The sequence below is a fragment of the Lonchura striata genome, chromosome 10 (genome assembly GCF_046129695.1).
Source record: "Lonchura striata isolate bLonStr1 chromosome 10, bLonStr1.mat, whole genome shotgun sequence".
Taxonomy (NCBI): domain Eukaryota; kingdom Metazoa; phylum Chordata; class Aves; order Passeriformes; family Estrildidae; genus Lonchura; species Lonchura striata.
The window spans coordinates 25,698,970-25,715,721 of NC_134612.1; the positions used below are offsets into that span (position 1 = coordinate 25,698,970).

Here is a 16,752-nt window from a genome sequence, read left to right on the forward strand (position 1 = left end):
CAGCCTGTGGCCATTGGGTGTTGTCCCATCCCAGCAGGAATTTTAACATGAGCACACTGATACCAGCTATTGCACTAACTTAATTAAACAGAAATTAAAACTGTATCTTTGTAGCAAACTTATTTTAACACCACACATAAAATCCATTGTAAAAAGCCAACATGGTAATTTGTATCTGTAATAGAAATGGAGGTGGAAATGGAAGGGGGGAATGGGAAGTGGGGAATGGGAAGGGGGGAATGGGAAGGGGGGAATGGGAAGTGGGAATGGGAAAGGGGGAATGGGAAAGGGGGAATGGGAAAGGGGGAATGGGAAAGGGGAGAATGGAAGGTGGAAATGGAAGGTGAAAGTGGAAATGGAAAGTGGAAATGGAAAGTGGAAATGGAAAGTGGAAATGGAAAGTGGAAATGGAAAGTGGAAATGGAAAGTGGAAATGGAAAGTGGAAATGGAAAGTGGAAATGGAGTTTGAGGGCCAGGCTGCAAGCATCCAGGGAAATGCAAAGCTTGTGGAATTGCTCCCTTGTCCTATTTTGGGTGTTAAAGTCGTGGGATCACGGAATCACAGCACGGTGTGGGATGGAAGGGACACCAACGGATGGCAGGGACACCTCCCACTGTTCCAGGTGCTCCAGCCCCAGTGTCCAGCCTGGCCTTGGGCACCTCCAGGGATCCAGGGGCAGCCCCAGCTGCTCTGGGAATCCCATCCCAGCCCTCCCCACCCTCCCAGGGAACAATCCCTAACTCCCAGTATCCCATCCAGCCCAATCTCCCTGCTGGCAGTGGGACTTCGTTCCCCCTTCTCCTGGCACTCCCATTCCTCATGAACATTTCCTCTCCAGCTTCCAACACTGGAAGGTTTCTCTTCTCCAAAGTCATTTTTCTTGAGCTCCTTGCTCCAAAAGGTTCTTGCCATATTAGACAAACCCTTCAAACAGCTACTTTTTTACTGTAAAAAGCTCCAGTATGCCATCAAATGTCACCTTCTTACACCAAAAATTACCTCAATCCTGTGTGCAGGAGATAATCAATTGCTTTCTGATTAAAATATGCTCTTTTTGAATGAAATATGCCCTTAGTGAGGCACAACCACTTGTGATTTAGGCCAAAGGATTTATTTATTTACCTTTTCAAGGTGTAGAAAGCAAAGGGCTGAGTTTTACCCGAGGTGCTGAACAACACATTCACTTCCCAGCTACTGTGTCATGAATTTGATAAGGAACCATGGAGGAAAGTCAAAACAACCTCTCAAAACATGCAGGTATCATGTTGTGAATCAGCTGCAAACTCCTCTTGGACACAAATCACTTCATTTCACTTGATATGTGTCTGTTCAGAGTCCTGCCAAAAGAGAAATGTGTTATTAAATGAATCATGTTCATCTGCTCTGAACTGGCTCCAATTCCTTGAAATCTGAGCATCTCAGTTTGCAACAGTGAAAAACAGGGTCTTAAATTACAAGGCTTCACTGGAAAGGCAGTTGTGCAACAAATTGGAGAGCTTCAGTGACAAACTTAAGGATTTCAGTGACAAACTCCAGTGTTTTTGTAAAAAATGTGAGCGTTTCAGTGACAAGCTCAAGGGTTTTTGAAAAAAAAAACAAAAAACCTCAGGGACTTCAGTGAAAATCTCAAGGGTTTCTGTAAAAAATTCAAGAGTTTCAGTGACAAACTCAAGGATTTTGTAACAAACTCCATGGTTTCTGAGACAAACTCGAGGATTTCTGTGACAAACTTGAGGATTTCATTGCCACTTGAGGGAGCTCAAAGGTAATTGTCCTTGCAGAGCCACCTGGAATTTCCAATTCCAGGGAGACAATTTCTATCCACAGGTCAAACGGATAACTTTGGGAAGCAAAGATAAATGGAGCCCGGGGTTGTGTTTATCTTGTTCTGTGTAACATCAGGCTCTTTATCAGAGAGCAGGAAATTACAGCCACGCATCCAGAATATATAACAGGAGGAAAAGACGCTCTTCCATTTGCCAATTCCCAATATTTGCCTTTCCCCCAATCACCTCCACCTTCACCTTGCTGTGGCTGAGATGCTCCTGTGAGCTCAGCCCCGATTCCCACATGCACTGCAGTGTTTATGTCCCAAATAAACACAGTGGATTGCTCTGAAACTCAGCCTTTAGAATGTTGATTAGAGATGCAGTTGCTGCCTCCCCATAAATCAGAGCACTTAAAGTGCCATATGATCCCAAATGCTGTGGTTAGCAGCAGCAAATGGAGGAAATGCTGTGTACAGGACTTTATGGGGGCCATAAAACCCTTGTGCCTGTGGCCTCCCCTCCTTGCACAGATCAATCAGGTGCAGGGAGCACTCAGGACAGCAAACACTCCCAGGAAACAAGGAGGAGTTTCAGGGTTCAGCTGCTCAGTTATTGCTGTCTTTGGGGAGACTGCAACGAAGCAGGAGCTGTGTTGCACATGGTTAAATTGACTCCACCATCATTACCCCATTATCCATTTTCTGAAGGAAAAATCTCATGCTTCCTCCCTCCAAGGATGAAGGATGTGTCCCACACAGGCATGCAAACAGTTTTTAATCCCTCCATGTGCTGAGGAATGGGTTATTACAAACCTCTGTGTCTCACTCAAACGTTATTGGGCATTTATGCACCATCCCAAGACAAGCCTGACTCCTTCAAGGTGCTGGGAAGAGGCTGAGGAAGCTTTTTCTGCCCCATAAATCTCTCTGAGAGCAAAGATCCCGGCCTGAGGAAGCTCCTGTGGCTGGGAGGGATCCTGTGCCACAGCAAACAGCTCCTGCCTGTGCAGAGTCTCACTGAGCAGGGTGGGTTTATGGCTCCTTGTGCTAAATATTGTTCTGATCCTGCCTAAAATTCACAGCTCTTCTGTGACAGCTGCTGCCAGGCCCCTTCTCCAACAGCCAGCTCAGGTAATGGAGTGAAAACACTCCCTGGAGAGTGCAGGAGCACCATTAATGGTCTGTAGCTTCTCAGAAAATCCTCCATCAGAGGATTTTCTGATGTTCCAGGCACAGGCTGGACAGGCTGTGGAGCAGCCTGGTCCTCTGGAAGGTGTGGGATGAGATGATTTTAAGGTCTCTTCCCACCCAAACCAGTCTGGGAATTCAGAGCTTTGGGCTGTGGGGACTAGAACTGAATTTCTGGGTAACACTTGAACTTGGCTCCATGCACAGCTTTCCCTTTGTGCCTGTTTTCCTCAGGATACACAAATTCCTGGTGGATCTTAACAGTGCTAAGTTCTAAAAATCCCCAGGTTATTTGCTGGAAATACTGAATAACAGCTGCCCGAGAGCCACTGAGCATTTCCTGGATAGTTCATCTTGGAAAAGATGCCTTCTCAAAACATTTACACTTCTTAAAACTCTCCTGTTTCTTCCAGCAGGATGGACATGAAGGATTTCAGGACACGAAGGATGCCACAGGAATTTCAGGAGGCAGCTCTGATCCTGAATCAAATGCTGGAGGGTGGTGCCACCCAGCCTCAGTGTCCTGGGGGTGAAGGGAGCTCCCACCCTGGACAAGGCTCTGCTTCCCTCCCTGGCTGAAGGCCAAGGAGAGCTCATTGTCACCAGGGCTCCTCATCCCCTGGAGAAAGGAGTGCTGGCAATGGATGGGAGAGGGAACTGCTCCCACTGCCCCGGTGGCAGGGCTGCAGTGCCCCCCTGGCACCCCTGTAATCACAGAAACCATCAAACCATCCAGTTCCCAAACCAGGGCTGTGCCCACTGCCCAGCTGTGGGACACCCAAGGGTGCAGCTCCTCTCTCCAGGCCCCTGGCACCCCTGTAATCACAGAAACCATCAAACCATCCAGTTCCCAAACCAGGGCTGTGCCCACTGCCCAGCTGTGGGACACCCAAGGCTCCAGCTCCTCTCTCCAGGCCCCTGGCACCCCTGTAATCACAGAAACCATCAAACCACCCAGTTCCCAAACCAGGGCTGTGCCCACTGCCCAGCTGTGGGACACCCCAAGGGTGCAGCTCCTCTCTCCAGGCCCCTGGCACCCCTGTAATCACAGAAACCATCAAACCATCCTGTTCCCAAACCAGGGCTGTGCCCACTGCCCAGCTGTGGGACACCCAAGGGTGCAGCTCCTCTCTCCAGGCTCCTGCAGGCCCCTCTCAGCTCTGTTCTCCCCCTCAGTTCCTTCATTCCAGAGCAGATCTCCTGCCAGCTCCAGCTTTTTTCCTGCCCACAGCTGAGCATTTTCTGCACATCCAGCAGCTCCTCCTCAGGCATTTCCTCTGCCCTCGAGAGGCTGAACTCTGCTGGAGGCTTTCCAAGACCTGGCTGAGGTGGGGTGGATTTCTTTCCTTCTCTCTGCTGCAGCCTGGAGAAGTTTCCAAGCAAACAACTTGATTCAGTGGTCCCGTTGTTCCCTGAGCTTTAATTCCTTTGCTGATACACCTGATCCCTCACTTCCAAATTCATTCCTCCCCTCAGTGGAATTCCTTCTCACCAGCTCTCCCAGGCCTTGGATCTGAGGAAATTCAAGTAAATCCTATCCCTGTAGTTGACATGGTTATGTTAAATATTCTCATTGGGTTGACATTGTTTAAAATAAAACAAAAAATGAAAAATCACAATTATTTCAATAGTCCTGAGTCATCTCCATGTATCCAGCTTTATCTCTGAATATGGGGCTTTGCTTCATAACCCCATGGGGAAAAAATTACAGAAAGCTCTAATTTTGAGGAAAAGAGATAAAGGGTGGGAAAGGGGGAGCACAATCATTTCCTTATAGGCAAAGAATTGGAAACAAGCTGGAGAGGGGAGGAAAATAACATTTCACAAACAGATAATTCAAATTAGAGGACAAGAAATTCTGCCCAAGTATTTGTTAAAGGGGCTGGAGAGAGAGATGAAATGTAATTTTCTTTTTCATTTCCTTCAAAGAGTGAATGAGAAACTATTCTGTACAGCAAAAAAAAAAAAATCACTTGTGATCTAATTCTGAAAATATATTGTTTCCTTTAGAAGCATCTTACTCAACATTTGATTTCACAGTTTTACTCACAGATTACAATTCTTTGCATTTTTATATCCCTGACCTCCCCACCTTGTGGTTTCCAAGTGCAAACAATTTCCTCAATGTTATTCATGGCCTGGGAGAAGGAAAGGAGAGGGTTCACGTTGTTCCCCATAAATGACAAGTGAATAAATACAAGTGCTCCAGGTGAGTAACTGGAATATTCCCCTCACCTTTCCTGGCACCACAGCCAGCTCATCCCCACTCAGGACATGTGAAGGGAATTATTCCTAGCTCAGAGTTTCAAGGAAAGGTCATTCCATCTTCCCTGGCTTGGAAATTCTGTCATTTCTTGGGGACCTCCAGGACTCACCTTCTTCCCTCAAGGCAGGAAAATGGTGCTGTGCTTTTACCACCTGAGTCTGAGCTGGTCCTGGGCTCCACATGGTCCTTGAAAGGAGGAAAAGAACAGAACCCCTTGAAAAGAACCTGGTTTGAGCAGAAGGAAATGAGTAAAGCAAGTTCTCAGATGGTTTGAGTGGAAATTGTGCTGTGCTTGGAGAACCTTGCCCTCACAACTTGGTTTGTTTCTATTTTTTCCTCTTCCATTTAGGCAAATCCTGACTTCCATCCACCCCTTACCACCAGCACAAGGAATGATCCCAGAGACATGGGAGGCCACAAGGAGGTAAAATCCTCTCCTTGCTTCCAGTGGGAAATCATTCCCAATGATGTCAATATTTAAGTGACAGAATTGCACATATAAACTAAATTCTCCTTGGATGGGGAGGAGATCCCACCACACTGACCTGGCAATGCTCCTGTAGAATCTGCTTTGGTTACACTCAGAGGAGCTGAAATCCTTTTGAATCACAAGTTCTTTTTTCTTTTTAAAATCATCCCAGAATCCTTAAAGTTGGAAAAGATCTCCAGGACCATCAGCCCAGCTGTTAACCCAGCACTAAACCACATCCTCAGGATTTTTAAACACCTCCAGGGATGGGGACTCCACCACTACTCCCTGCATGGTAACCAGGAGATTAAACCAGATTAGAAGAAATAAATGAAGTTTTCTTTTTTCTCTTATCTGGAAGGAAAATACACCTTTTTTTTTTTTTTTTCCTGGATATTTGAGATCCACAACCACAAAGCATTCATAGAAAATACAACTCCAACTTCAAATATCTGACATCTGACAACAAGTGCCAAAGGCATGGCTCTGGAAAGCGATAGGGAATGGAAAATGGGGAGGGAAAACTGAACTCAGGAAAGGGAACAGATAAAAATCCTGCTTTAGAGAGCCATGCCAAGTAGGAACAGCCCATCCTGCAGCTGGAGTGTTTGCTTCCTTGTCTGAGTTTGCTGGCAAACCACAAACTCACACGTCTTATGTTCCACTCCAACAATAAGAGCTTTGGGGCAAGCCTTGGCTCCAGCACCCCCAGCTGAATTCCCTGGACCCAGCTGACATCGAGCCTGCTGGGAAAGGAGTCCTCATTCCTTTGGGATTGCACCCCTGGGGCTCTGCCCAAGCCTGGTAACCACTGGCGTGTTTTGCTTGGCTCCTCTGAGTTTACACCCCCACCAAAAGAGGAGAAACAGCTGATGAGGGCTTTTAGAACTCCTTAAAATCTGATTATTGCAGGGAATTAGAGCCAGCAGATGCACTGGAGATAAGGGGCGGGACAAGCACATCTGAGCCCTGCTCTGGTGCTGCTGGGGAGGAGGGGTGGCACCACCACCAAAATTCAGATCACAGCTCTGACAGTCAGGGGTTCCAAATCCTCACAAGCCCAAACCTTTCTGTTCCAAAGTCACTTCACCAAAGTCATGCTGCAAGTTGGTCATAATTCATCAGCTTTGTATATATTTTTTTTTTTTTGTCTAGAATTCACATGTTCAAGTTTTCTCTTCCTTTTAAGGCTGCCTGTTCCTTCCCTGCTGAGCATTCCTGCCTCCAGCCTGAGCTGTCCCAACATCCTTTCAGCTTCTGCTCCACACATTCCCAGCCCATTTTCCTGCACCCACTTTCTGCTCACCAAGCAAAACTGGAGCTTTTTTATAAGCTTCTTACACTGACACCTGAAAGAGCAGTGCTGCTGTCAGCACATTCCCAGCCTTTCTTCCCTGGGAATATTTCCAGAGCCAGCCTCACACCCTGCGTGCCCCAAAGGAGAAGTGATTTCCCTGCAAAGCTGAAGGGCTGGGATCCTCAGGGATCCCACCCAGCAGAAAGTGCCTGACAGTGGCTGTGGATGGTGTCCAGCAGCTCCTCGTGGCCCAGCAACCTTCCCCAAACACCGAGTGCTTCCAGGAAATGGGAAACAAACACAAATCCCACAGCACTGGGAAGAGGGCCTGGATGAATCACTGCTCCCCACACACACATCTTCAAGGAAATGAGGAAAAATAAACGGGTTCCAAGCAGCATAATTGGCTCCCTGGGGGCCTTGGCTGGGGGTTTATCCTCCAGCCACAGCATCCCAATCCCCATGGATGCAGTGCCTGGCTCAATCCCACTTTGGGGCTGGAAGAAAAGCAGCAGCAAGCAGCTCTGCTGACGCAGCAGCCTGCGGTGGATCTGGAAGAAAACCTTTGTGCTGTTGCAATGTTTTCCTTGTTGCTTTGTGCACTCTGCAAACAGACTTGGCAAGCAGGCATTGTTACCCTGGGATCCTCCCCCAGGGATTATTCGGGATGTTTAATACCTGCCACAGCCATCCTGCATTTCTCTGAGCTGGCACTGAATGCTGGCCCTGAAGTGACAATTTATTCTCGGTTCTGTTGGCTCAGGATAAGCCTCAAAGCCAATAATGGTTATAAAAGTGTCCCCCTCCCAAAGTGTCCCACCCCCAGGGTTTGGGGATGCTCCTGCTGGTTCTTCCCATCACCTCTCAGCTAAGGGATATGCAAGAGAAAACAGGGATAAAATGTCTGAAATTCCTGTTCTGATCAACAGCTGGGAAGGTGCTTTAGCCCCCAGTCACTGCTGGCTCCATAACCAGGTTCTCTTTGGGGTGGAATCATGGAATGGTTTGGGATGGAAGGACCTTCAAGCTCATCCAGCCCCACCCCTGCCATGGGCAGGGACACCTCCCACTGCCCCAGGCTGCTCCAGCCTGGCCTTGGGCACTGCCAGGGATCCAGGGGCAGCCACAGCTGCTCTGGGAATTCCATCCCAGCCCCTCCGCACCCTCAGAGGGAGGAATTCCTTCCCAAGATCCCACCTAAATCTCTCCTCCTTTAGTTTAAAGCCATTCCCCTTTGTCCTGGCACTCCAGGTCCTTGTCCAAGGTTCCTCTCCAGCTCTTTCAGGTTCCCTTTAGGTCTTGGAAGGCCCCAATTAAATCTCCCCAGATCTTTCCCTTCTCCAGGCTGAACACTCCAACCTTCAGCCAACAGTCTGAGAAAAGTCTCCTGCAGCCAACTGCAGAAAATCCAACAGCTTCTTCAGTTCTGCATTTTTAGTTAATTAAGGAGATTGATCACAGAAACCCAAGTTGCTTTATCAGCAAGACTCACCTGAACAAGACTCTCCTAAACTCCTGCCCCTTCCTTGCTTTGGAAAGGAAACACAGCAACTGGAAAGATGGAAACACAGCAAAAATAAAAGAAGGAAGAATTGATTTAGTTTGATTTTTGGTATTGATCCTCTGCCCCCTAACATTTCTTTTAACACACAACCTATTTCTGTTACCTCTCCAGCTCATTGAAACCTTCTCTTGCTTTGTATCAGAATTGTTTTCTGTTCCACTCACAATGAGCAATTAGACCATTGCTGCCAAAAATCTGGGTGAGTTCAGCACAGGTGCTGTGACTCTTCCCCTGGGATTGCCAGGCATTTCCTCTCCCAACCATGTGAAATATTAATATCACTCCCCTCCCTTTTAAGAGTCTTGCTATGAAATGGCAAATCAAACCTAAATCAAATTTAGGTATAAATTAGGTATCTGCTGCCACTCAAACATTACTATCACTACAAATATGGAAAACTGATCAGTACATTTAAGAAGGCTGGGAAAACATTATTAAAAATAAATCTTGACCTTTGGAGCTGTTAGAATCAGTGCAATTCCCCCAGCAGCACCTTCTGAATGCAGCAGGAAAGTGGATCCTGGGCTTTGGATGAGGTGTCCTTGTGCCCTTCCAGTGGTGTCCCTGCAATTCAGGAGTTCTCCCCGTGAACAATTCCCCTGGGAAAGAGGCTCTGGAGCACAGCCAGGGGATTCGCCAGGGGAAGGAAAAGGGCTCTGTGGTGATGGGAGCATTTCCCATGATTGTGCTTTAAATACCCTCAGCACTCACTCCCCTCCCATTGTTCTCCTCTGGAATCAAGGGCAGCCAGGATCAGGGAAAAAAGGGAACCAAAATGTCAATACAGGTTGAAGCTTTCTGCAGGGAAACTCTGAATGGTTTACACAAAAAAAAGGGAAAGTTCTCCCTTTTTCCTTTATGTAAGAATTGCCCTTAAATTTTCTCTATTGGTTTGGATAATTAAATACTCAATTAAAAACCCTTTCAGAGGGAAAGGTGGATGATATCAGGGATTCAACCACAATATCACTTCAATCATGGGTTACACGCCTCTCACTAAATACATATATATATATATATATATATATTATATATATATATATATATATATATATATATATGTATATGTATATGTATTTATAATTTATGTAGATGTGGCAGTGTGTTGTTTGTGAACACATCACCAATCTAAAAATGCTAGCACCAGGCTCTTAACTGGCAGCAAATTATTTAATCTGGGATAATTTCATTCATCTCACTCATACAAATATTTCAGCACATTCTGTAACACCAATACCTGGAAGAATAAAATTCCACAACTCTGAAGGAATTTTTTTCTTTGGAAAAAAAAATTAACAAAGCCATTGTGGACTTGGCTTTATATTCTAAGGCAAACCCAAATATTATAAACCAAATCCCTCTCTGGGAAGGTGGGGAGGGGCTGGGATGGAATTCCCAGAGCAACTGTGGCTGCCCCTGGATCTCTGGAAGTGTCCCAGGCCAGGCTGGAGCAGCCTGGGACAGTGGAAGTTGTCCCTGCCCATGGCAGGGGCTGTGAATGAGAGATTTAAGGTCACTTCCAACCCATCCAGTCTGGAATTCCACGATTCCGTGACCATTGGAAGGTACCAAAGGCCCATTTTCCAAGCCAGAACCACCATTTAGACAATAAATAGACATTTAGACATGAAGCTCTTCCCATTTCCATTTGCTGTCTCTCCTAAAAACTCTCACTCTGTAGGAAAACCACTAAACACCAGTGCCCATTGCAGCTTTTCTGGGCCATTGCTCCAGTGGAGCACAGGGAATGGTGAGCACAGCCCTGCTCACTCCCTCCCTGGGATGGGGCTGGTGATGTGGTGGGGAAGCTGTGCCAGCTCACACCAACTCCCTCCTCTTCCCAGGGATGAAAGTGGAGGAGCTTTCTCCTTGTAGTGCCTCCAGGGGGATGAAAGCTGCTGGGAATGACTGCGCCCCTCTCCTGCTCTCCACAAGCTGTTCCTTGAGCCTGACATGTTTGGAAGTGCTTTGGGCAGCTGCTGACTGGATCAAAGCCACGCTGAGCTCACGGCTCTCGCCTCTCCCTTGGAGTCTGTGCAGGATAAACACTGGTCAGGCACCCAACACGCATGAAAAGCACCACACTGCCCACACTGAACTTTGCAAAAGCTGCCATTTTACCAGAGGTTTTCATCCAAATCTTCAATTGGACTCCCCCATCCTCCTGCTGGTCAAGGCTGTGGAGAAATAAACACAGTGGTGCTGATACATTTCATGAGGAAACAAGGCCATGTTTGTCCTAACACCGTGACTAATCCAGGGGAAAAAGATCATTTTCTCAGAAGTTCTGGGAACACAGTGATGCAGAAAAGAACAAAGGAGGAGTTATTGCTAATCACAACCAAGAAAACGAGATTATTGTGAGATAGTTCACTGACCAATGAGAGATGAGAGAAACCAAACCATTCATCAGTATGGAAATGAGATTTTATATACATTAATTGCTTAAAAGAACTGGACATAGCTGCTCTGATGTTTTAATTCCATGTCTATTTAATATCAGGCTAAAATGTAATCCTAGTTGATTTTTAAGTCCCAGGAGTGGTGCCTACAATAACCAGATATGAACTTTGCAATACAAACAAATCACAATGTGTATTTTGATTTGTTCTTTGATATTGTAGGGGTTCCAGAAGAATAACCTTTCTGCCTTTCATGCTGTCAGGGTGCTCAATCTGTTTCGATCACTTGGGTACTGGAAATCCTGCAGAAGAGTAAAATTAAAAACCTGTGAATTATCATCACACATTTTATAGGTGAGCTGAAAATTGGGTAATAGAATTCCAGAATCATTAAGGCTGGAAAATATCTTCAACATCATAAAGTCCAATGAACAATTCCATGAGCAATTAATGTATCTACTGACATAAATACAGGCAATAAGTGTTTAACTTTGAGCAGATCTTTAAAAAACTTAAGTACAAAGTTCACATGTGAAGATAAAAGGCCACATTTAAGTTAATTAATCTCCCTGCAACACAAATTCTTCTTAGAACAGAATTGACAATAAATTCTACCTGTTTTCCACTCTAAATGACATGCCCAGCTACTCAAGGAAGGTCTCAATGAGGATTATTTTTGTGTTTTATTTTGTCTAAGAGATGTTAACAATCATGAAATAAATAATGTCAGGATCACCTTTGAGTGTGCCCAGAGCAGTGAGGGTGCAGGGCTGTCCCCACAGGAGTTTCTGTCCCTTTTGGGTTTTGATGAAAGGAACTTCAGAGCTCAGCACCCCCAGCTCCTGGAAAAGGGCACAGAGAGGGGATCCAGTGAGCAGGACATGGAAAATTCCCTCCTCTCTGAGGGGCCACTGTCACCTTGCAGAGAGGGGTGGCTGGTGAGACTGCGCTGAGGAATTTTGGTGAGAGTCCCTCTGCTGTCCTCACCTTATATCAAACATCCCTGAGGCATCACCCCCTTGTTGTGCAAATATTTAATCCCTTCTCCAAACATTGTGCAACCAAACACCTGCCAAGTTATTGTGCTGTTGCAGCCCTCGTTTCACAGGGACTGAATCTTTACAGAATCAGTGTCAAAAAGTCAGCATTACAAGGGGATTTCTATTGCTATCAGGTAAGTAAATGTTAGTCTCAAACAAATAAAAGTTTTGTGGGGTGAGGGGTTGTGCCTCCACGTCCATCATCTGCCAGGAATTCCATCTGAACAGAGCTGTAGAGGCTTCATTTCAGATTCCCACCTTTTAGGGATCTGCCCAAACATCTCTGCAGAGGCAGAACTGCTGCAAGAGCTGTCCAACAACCAAACATCCCAGCTGAGCTCCCCTGTGACAGCCATCAAGCACTCCAAAAAGCTAATATTCCCCTCAGCAGCTCAGCTCCAAAGGGCTGCTTTAATTACTGTTTGTTTTTAAACAGGCCTGAGCATGATCCCACATGCTTTTGTTACAGTTTCACAAGGCAACACAGTGATTTCAGGTTATTAACAGGGATTATTTACCGCCTGTGTTTATTCCTGGCTCTGGGTGATGGGATCTCACTGGGCATGGAAGGGATTTGTTTCTCTGGAAAGCTTTCTCTGTTCCATAGCAGCTCCAGAATTCAAAGGAAATTACCCCAAAGAGTTTTGCCAAATGTTCTGTGTCTCTCTCCAACATCAGGATCACAGTGATTGTCTGCAATGATTGACTCCCTGTTTATAATCCATGTCCTTTTACTTTCCTGGGATAAGGTCGTGGCAGGTTTATTCCAATTTCCTTGCAAAACAACATTTGGGGAAGTGCAATAAAAGAGGATCCTGTAAATGCTGACGTGCTTGGGAGTTTCTGTGCTTCTTTGTTTCACTGGGGTCACAAGGGGTTTTTTTTCTGTGTGGGAATGTCTAACACTGCAAAAGTATTGGTTTGATACAGTAAAAACACCAAAGTGAATGGCATGGGGCATTTAAGGTGACTTTACACCATCAGCCCTTCAGGCTGGAGGAGCCTCCCAGCACCAGCAGCAGAACTGCTGGTGGACAATTCACTGGGGAAGTGGAAACAGCAGCTAAAAGAGCCCAGAAACTTCCTGGTGCCATTTCAGTTGCATAGGACCTCGGCACACATTTTAAACCCAACATAAAAATACACAAAATAATGCACACAGCATCAATGAGCTTGTTTTGGCTAGAAGGTGTTACCAGACCTTCCTGGATGATTTAAATATTGTCCCTTAAAAGTCAGGTGCTGGGGTGACCTAATTATGGCCTTCCAGTACCTGAAAGGAGCTTCAAGAAAGATGGAAAAAGACAATTTGCAAGGGGCTGGAGTGACAGAATGGCTGCTGACACAAAATACAAATATTTCATTTAAATAAAAATCCTATCTGTGATTTAAAAATAATCAGAAGCCTTCAAACCTGAATTTTCCTGGAATAAATCAATATAAATTTTCCTCACTAAATCAATACCCATATTTTATTCCTATAGGTAAGGTCAGCCCAGAAATGCATTAAAAAGTGACCAATTCTTGATTAATCCAGCAAAATATTTGGAGAATAATTAAAAATAAATTATTGGGCTTTATTATTGAGAATAAGTCCCAAATAAGTTAAAATTAAGTAATAGAACTTGTTCATAACTACAACAAGATGGTGAAGTTAAAACTGGAAAAATTGCACAAGCAAATAAAGTGAATTTTGTCCAAATTCACTGTATTAAATTGCAGTCAGCTGGTAATGATTGTGAGTCAGTGAGGTCTGGTGTGTACAGGGGATATAGAAATCGCTCCAAATATGAAACTAATTAGGAATAATTGGCCTCTAAACAAGCACTTGATGTATGAAAAAGGAAAATGCAAACCTCAGAATGCTCTTTAGAGCCACTGCCTGAACCAAGCCTCGTTTGCAGTTCCAAAGGGTCCAAGTCAGCTGTGACAGAAGTGTGATGCAAACCACCTCGGGGGCTTCCCAGAATGTTCCTGGTTCCTGCAGGGGACAGAGAAGGGGACAGGGACAGAGCTCTGTGAGATGGAACTGGCACCAGCTCCGTCCTCTTTGCTGCAGCAAATGATGTGGGATGAGAGGGAAAAATACTGTGAAGGACAAAACCTACCTACACCACATTCTAATTAGCCAGAATATAGAGAATGATGGAATTATGGAATGGTTTGGGTTGGAAAGGACCTTAAATTACATCCAGCCCCACCCCAGCCATGGCAGGGACACCTCCCACTGTCCCAGGTGCTCCAGCCCTGTCCAGCCTGGCCCTGGGCACTGCCAGGGATCCAGGGCAGCCACAGCTGCTCTGGGCACCTGTGCCAGGACCTGCCCACTCTCCCAGACAGGAATTTTTCCCAATCTCCCATCCATCCCTTCCCTCTGGCAGTGGAGGTCATTCCCTGTGTCCTGTCCCTCTATCCCTTGGAAATAGTCTCCCTCCATCCTTCCTGTAGGCTCTTCAATGAAGCCACAAGTGAAATCACCCCAAAGCTTCTCCAGGCTGAGCAATCCCAAATCTCCAGCCTTTCCTCCCAGCAGAGCTGCTCCATCCCTCTGATCATCCTCAGGACTCACTCCAGCAGTGGGTGCATCCTTCCAGGTCAGGTAATTCCCTCAGCTCCTTTGGCTCAGCTCTGACACACTGCAGAGCTTCATTTCACCCTCACCGCAGAGCCTGAAGCAACCTTGGCTCTTGAAGGATGCACTTCCAGCTTTTAAGGGTCCAAAACCCTCAGAGCTTAAAATAAATACATTCCCTAAATGTTGTGGAAGCACAAAACCTTGTGGAAGCACAAGACCTTGTGCTCGTACACAGTTACAAACATGCCCCAGCCTTGACCTGGACCTGTTCAGCATCTGAACTTCTGTTTTTCCCCAAGTCAAATTGTTTTGTAAATCCAGATCAACGGCAGACTACGGCAGCATGATCCCCGCAGCAGTGTAGGAGACTGCCCTGGGGTTGTCCCTGCTTTGTCACAGGGTTCAGTGCCCTTGTCACACTGACTCGGTTACTCCCTGGGGAGGAAGGAAACTGCCCTGTCACTGGGACAGCAGGAAAGGAAATGCATCCCAAGTCAGGGCTGGGGGCAGCGCCCCAGGGCTTGGCTCTGAGCCTGGCAGACTTTTTGTGACAAAGCCGCATTTAGAGGCTTTTACCTCTTTTTAAGAAACTCCCCCACAGCCGAAGCACCGAAGCCGTGAGTGTGAAACCCCTGCGCAGGGTGGGTTTAACTCCTTCCCTGAGCAGCGGGAGAAGCAGCTCCCGCCCCACCCTCACCGACATCCTGCACCAAAGGCTCCTCACCGGCCGGCCCCGCTCGCCTTTCCAAGGAGCGGCGCTTCCTGCGCTCCCACGGCATCCTCGGCGCTCGTCCCACACCCAGGGCGCTGCAGGAAGGGCAGCACAGGACACAGCTGGCACTGCCCCACCCCTCCCGCTGCCAGCCGAGGGCAATCAGCCTGTGGATTTCAGTCCAAAAGGGACATCTGCGCTGCCACCACAGCGAGGAGAACGGGAAGATGTTGGTTTCTTCCAGAAAAAATATTGAAGACAAACATGGCACGTGTCCCAGTAAAGAAAAAAAATCGTCCTCCAGCTAGCCTTGGCACCAGGCAGGGACACCTTCCATTAGTCCAGGTTGCTCCAAGCCCCCTCCAGCCTGGCATGAAAAGATACAAACTGTTAATTACAGAATCTATTTCAGGAAGGAAAAAAAATCATAATCTACAAATTCAGGAAAAACAGTTGGGTGATATAAAAAACTGTAATAAAGAATGATATTATACCTTTGCTGTAATAATTCTTTCCCTCACTTAGGAAAGCCTCAGAAATACTAAACTTCCAGTTCTGTGAAAAAGTATTACAGTAATAAAGAGAGACTGAAAGCTTCACAGGAGACAGTTTGAGTCCTTAACCAGAGTTTTGATTTAGTTTTACTTCTCTGAGGTCCCAGCCCAGAAACCTGCCCCAGTACTCATGCAGAGCACAAAAATAGATTCCCAGCTGCACATACAAACCCCTGTCTGCTGGGATGGTAATCGAGCAGGTCATTAAAAATCAGCTTTTTTAACACAGGAAGTGCTGAGCCTTTAACATTTTACCACATTCAGTCTCTCCAAGGGAGATGCTTCCAGGAGGAGCAAGGCAACAAGCCCACTTCTATCCCAAACATCATTTTAAGGGAATCTGGCTGCCTTCTCTGTTGATTTTCTTCATGTTACCAAGACATGACTATACTGGTTCCAAAAACTTCACTGAGTTTTATCCCAGAGATGAATGCTTCTTGTGCATTATACTTGGAATATTTTTCCTGTGTCCCAGGCAAAGTGCGCCATGGTCTGAGTGAGGCTCTGGACTTTTGGGAGGTGTTGAGTTGTGGTAACGCTGAGAAGGAGCTAACTGCGTTTTTCCAACAATTACCTGTGTGTGCTCTGATCTGTGTCAGGACTGCACATCTGGCTCGACCTGCAGGCTCCCTTCAGACAAATCCTGTGACCCTCGGTGTCCCTGGCTCCCCTCAGAACTCCCAGTCCTGCTCAAGTTCCAGCATCTTTCAAGTCCCCTAGGCCCCCTCATCTCCTCTCAGAACCCCCCTGGCTCCCCTTAGAACCCCTCAAATCCCTCTGACCCCCGCAGAACCCCTGCTCCCCCCCAAGCTCTTCTGATTCCCCTCAATTCCCCCTGGCTCCCCTTCAATACCCTGGTCCCTCTGAAGTCCCCTGGCTGCCCTCCAAGTCCTCAGTGCCCCTCAAATCCTCCTG

The 16,752-nt window shown here is 46.5% G+C and overlaps 1 protein-coding gene across 1 annotated transcript; it reads right to left on the bottom strand.

The window, feature by feature from the left end:
- Positions 1–1,097: 1,097 nt before the first annotated feature.
- LOC144246814 (uncharacterized) lies at positions 1,098–15,532 on the bottom strand. Its single transcript, XM_077785762.1, has 9 exons — positions 15,296–15,532; positions 13,853–13,977; positions 11,693–11,798; positions 11,197–11,258; positions 10,573–10,731; positions 9,007–9,118; positions 8,483–8,541; positions 5,334–5,410; positions 1,098–1,339 (listed from the first exon to the last, which is right to left on the bottom strand). Exons 5-9 carry the CDS (start codon positions 10,686–10,688, stop codon positions 1,332–1,334), a joined length of 372 nt encoding a protein of 123 aa, XP_077641888.1. The 5' UTR covers positions 10,689–10,731; positions 11,197–11,258; positions 11,693–11,798; positions 13,853–13,977; positions 15,296–15,532; the 3' UTR covers positions 1,098–1,331.
- Positions 15,533–16,752: the final 1,220 nt, after the last annotated feature.

Excerpts from the sequence above, each read along its gene's own strand:
- LOC144246814 (XM_077785762.1), bottom strand. The coding sequence starts at position 10,688 with ATGAAAACCTCTGGTAAAATGGCAGCTTTTGCAAAGTTCAGTGTGGGC. Across the intron at positions 9,119-10,572 it reads GCACAGACTCCAAGGGAGAG|GGACACCACTGGAAGGGCAC; the intron begins GCGAGAGCCGTG and ends CCTGAATTGCAG. Across the intron at positions 8,542-9,006 it reads TGATTCTAACAGCTCCAAAG|TTGCTGTGTTTCCTTTCCAA; the intron begins GTCAAGATTTAT and ends CCATCTTTCCAG.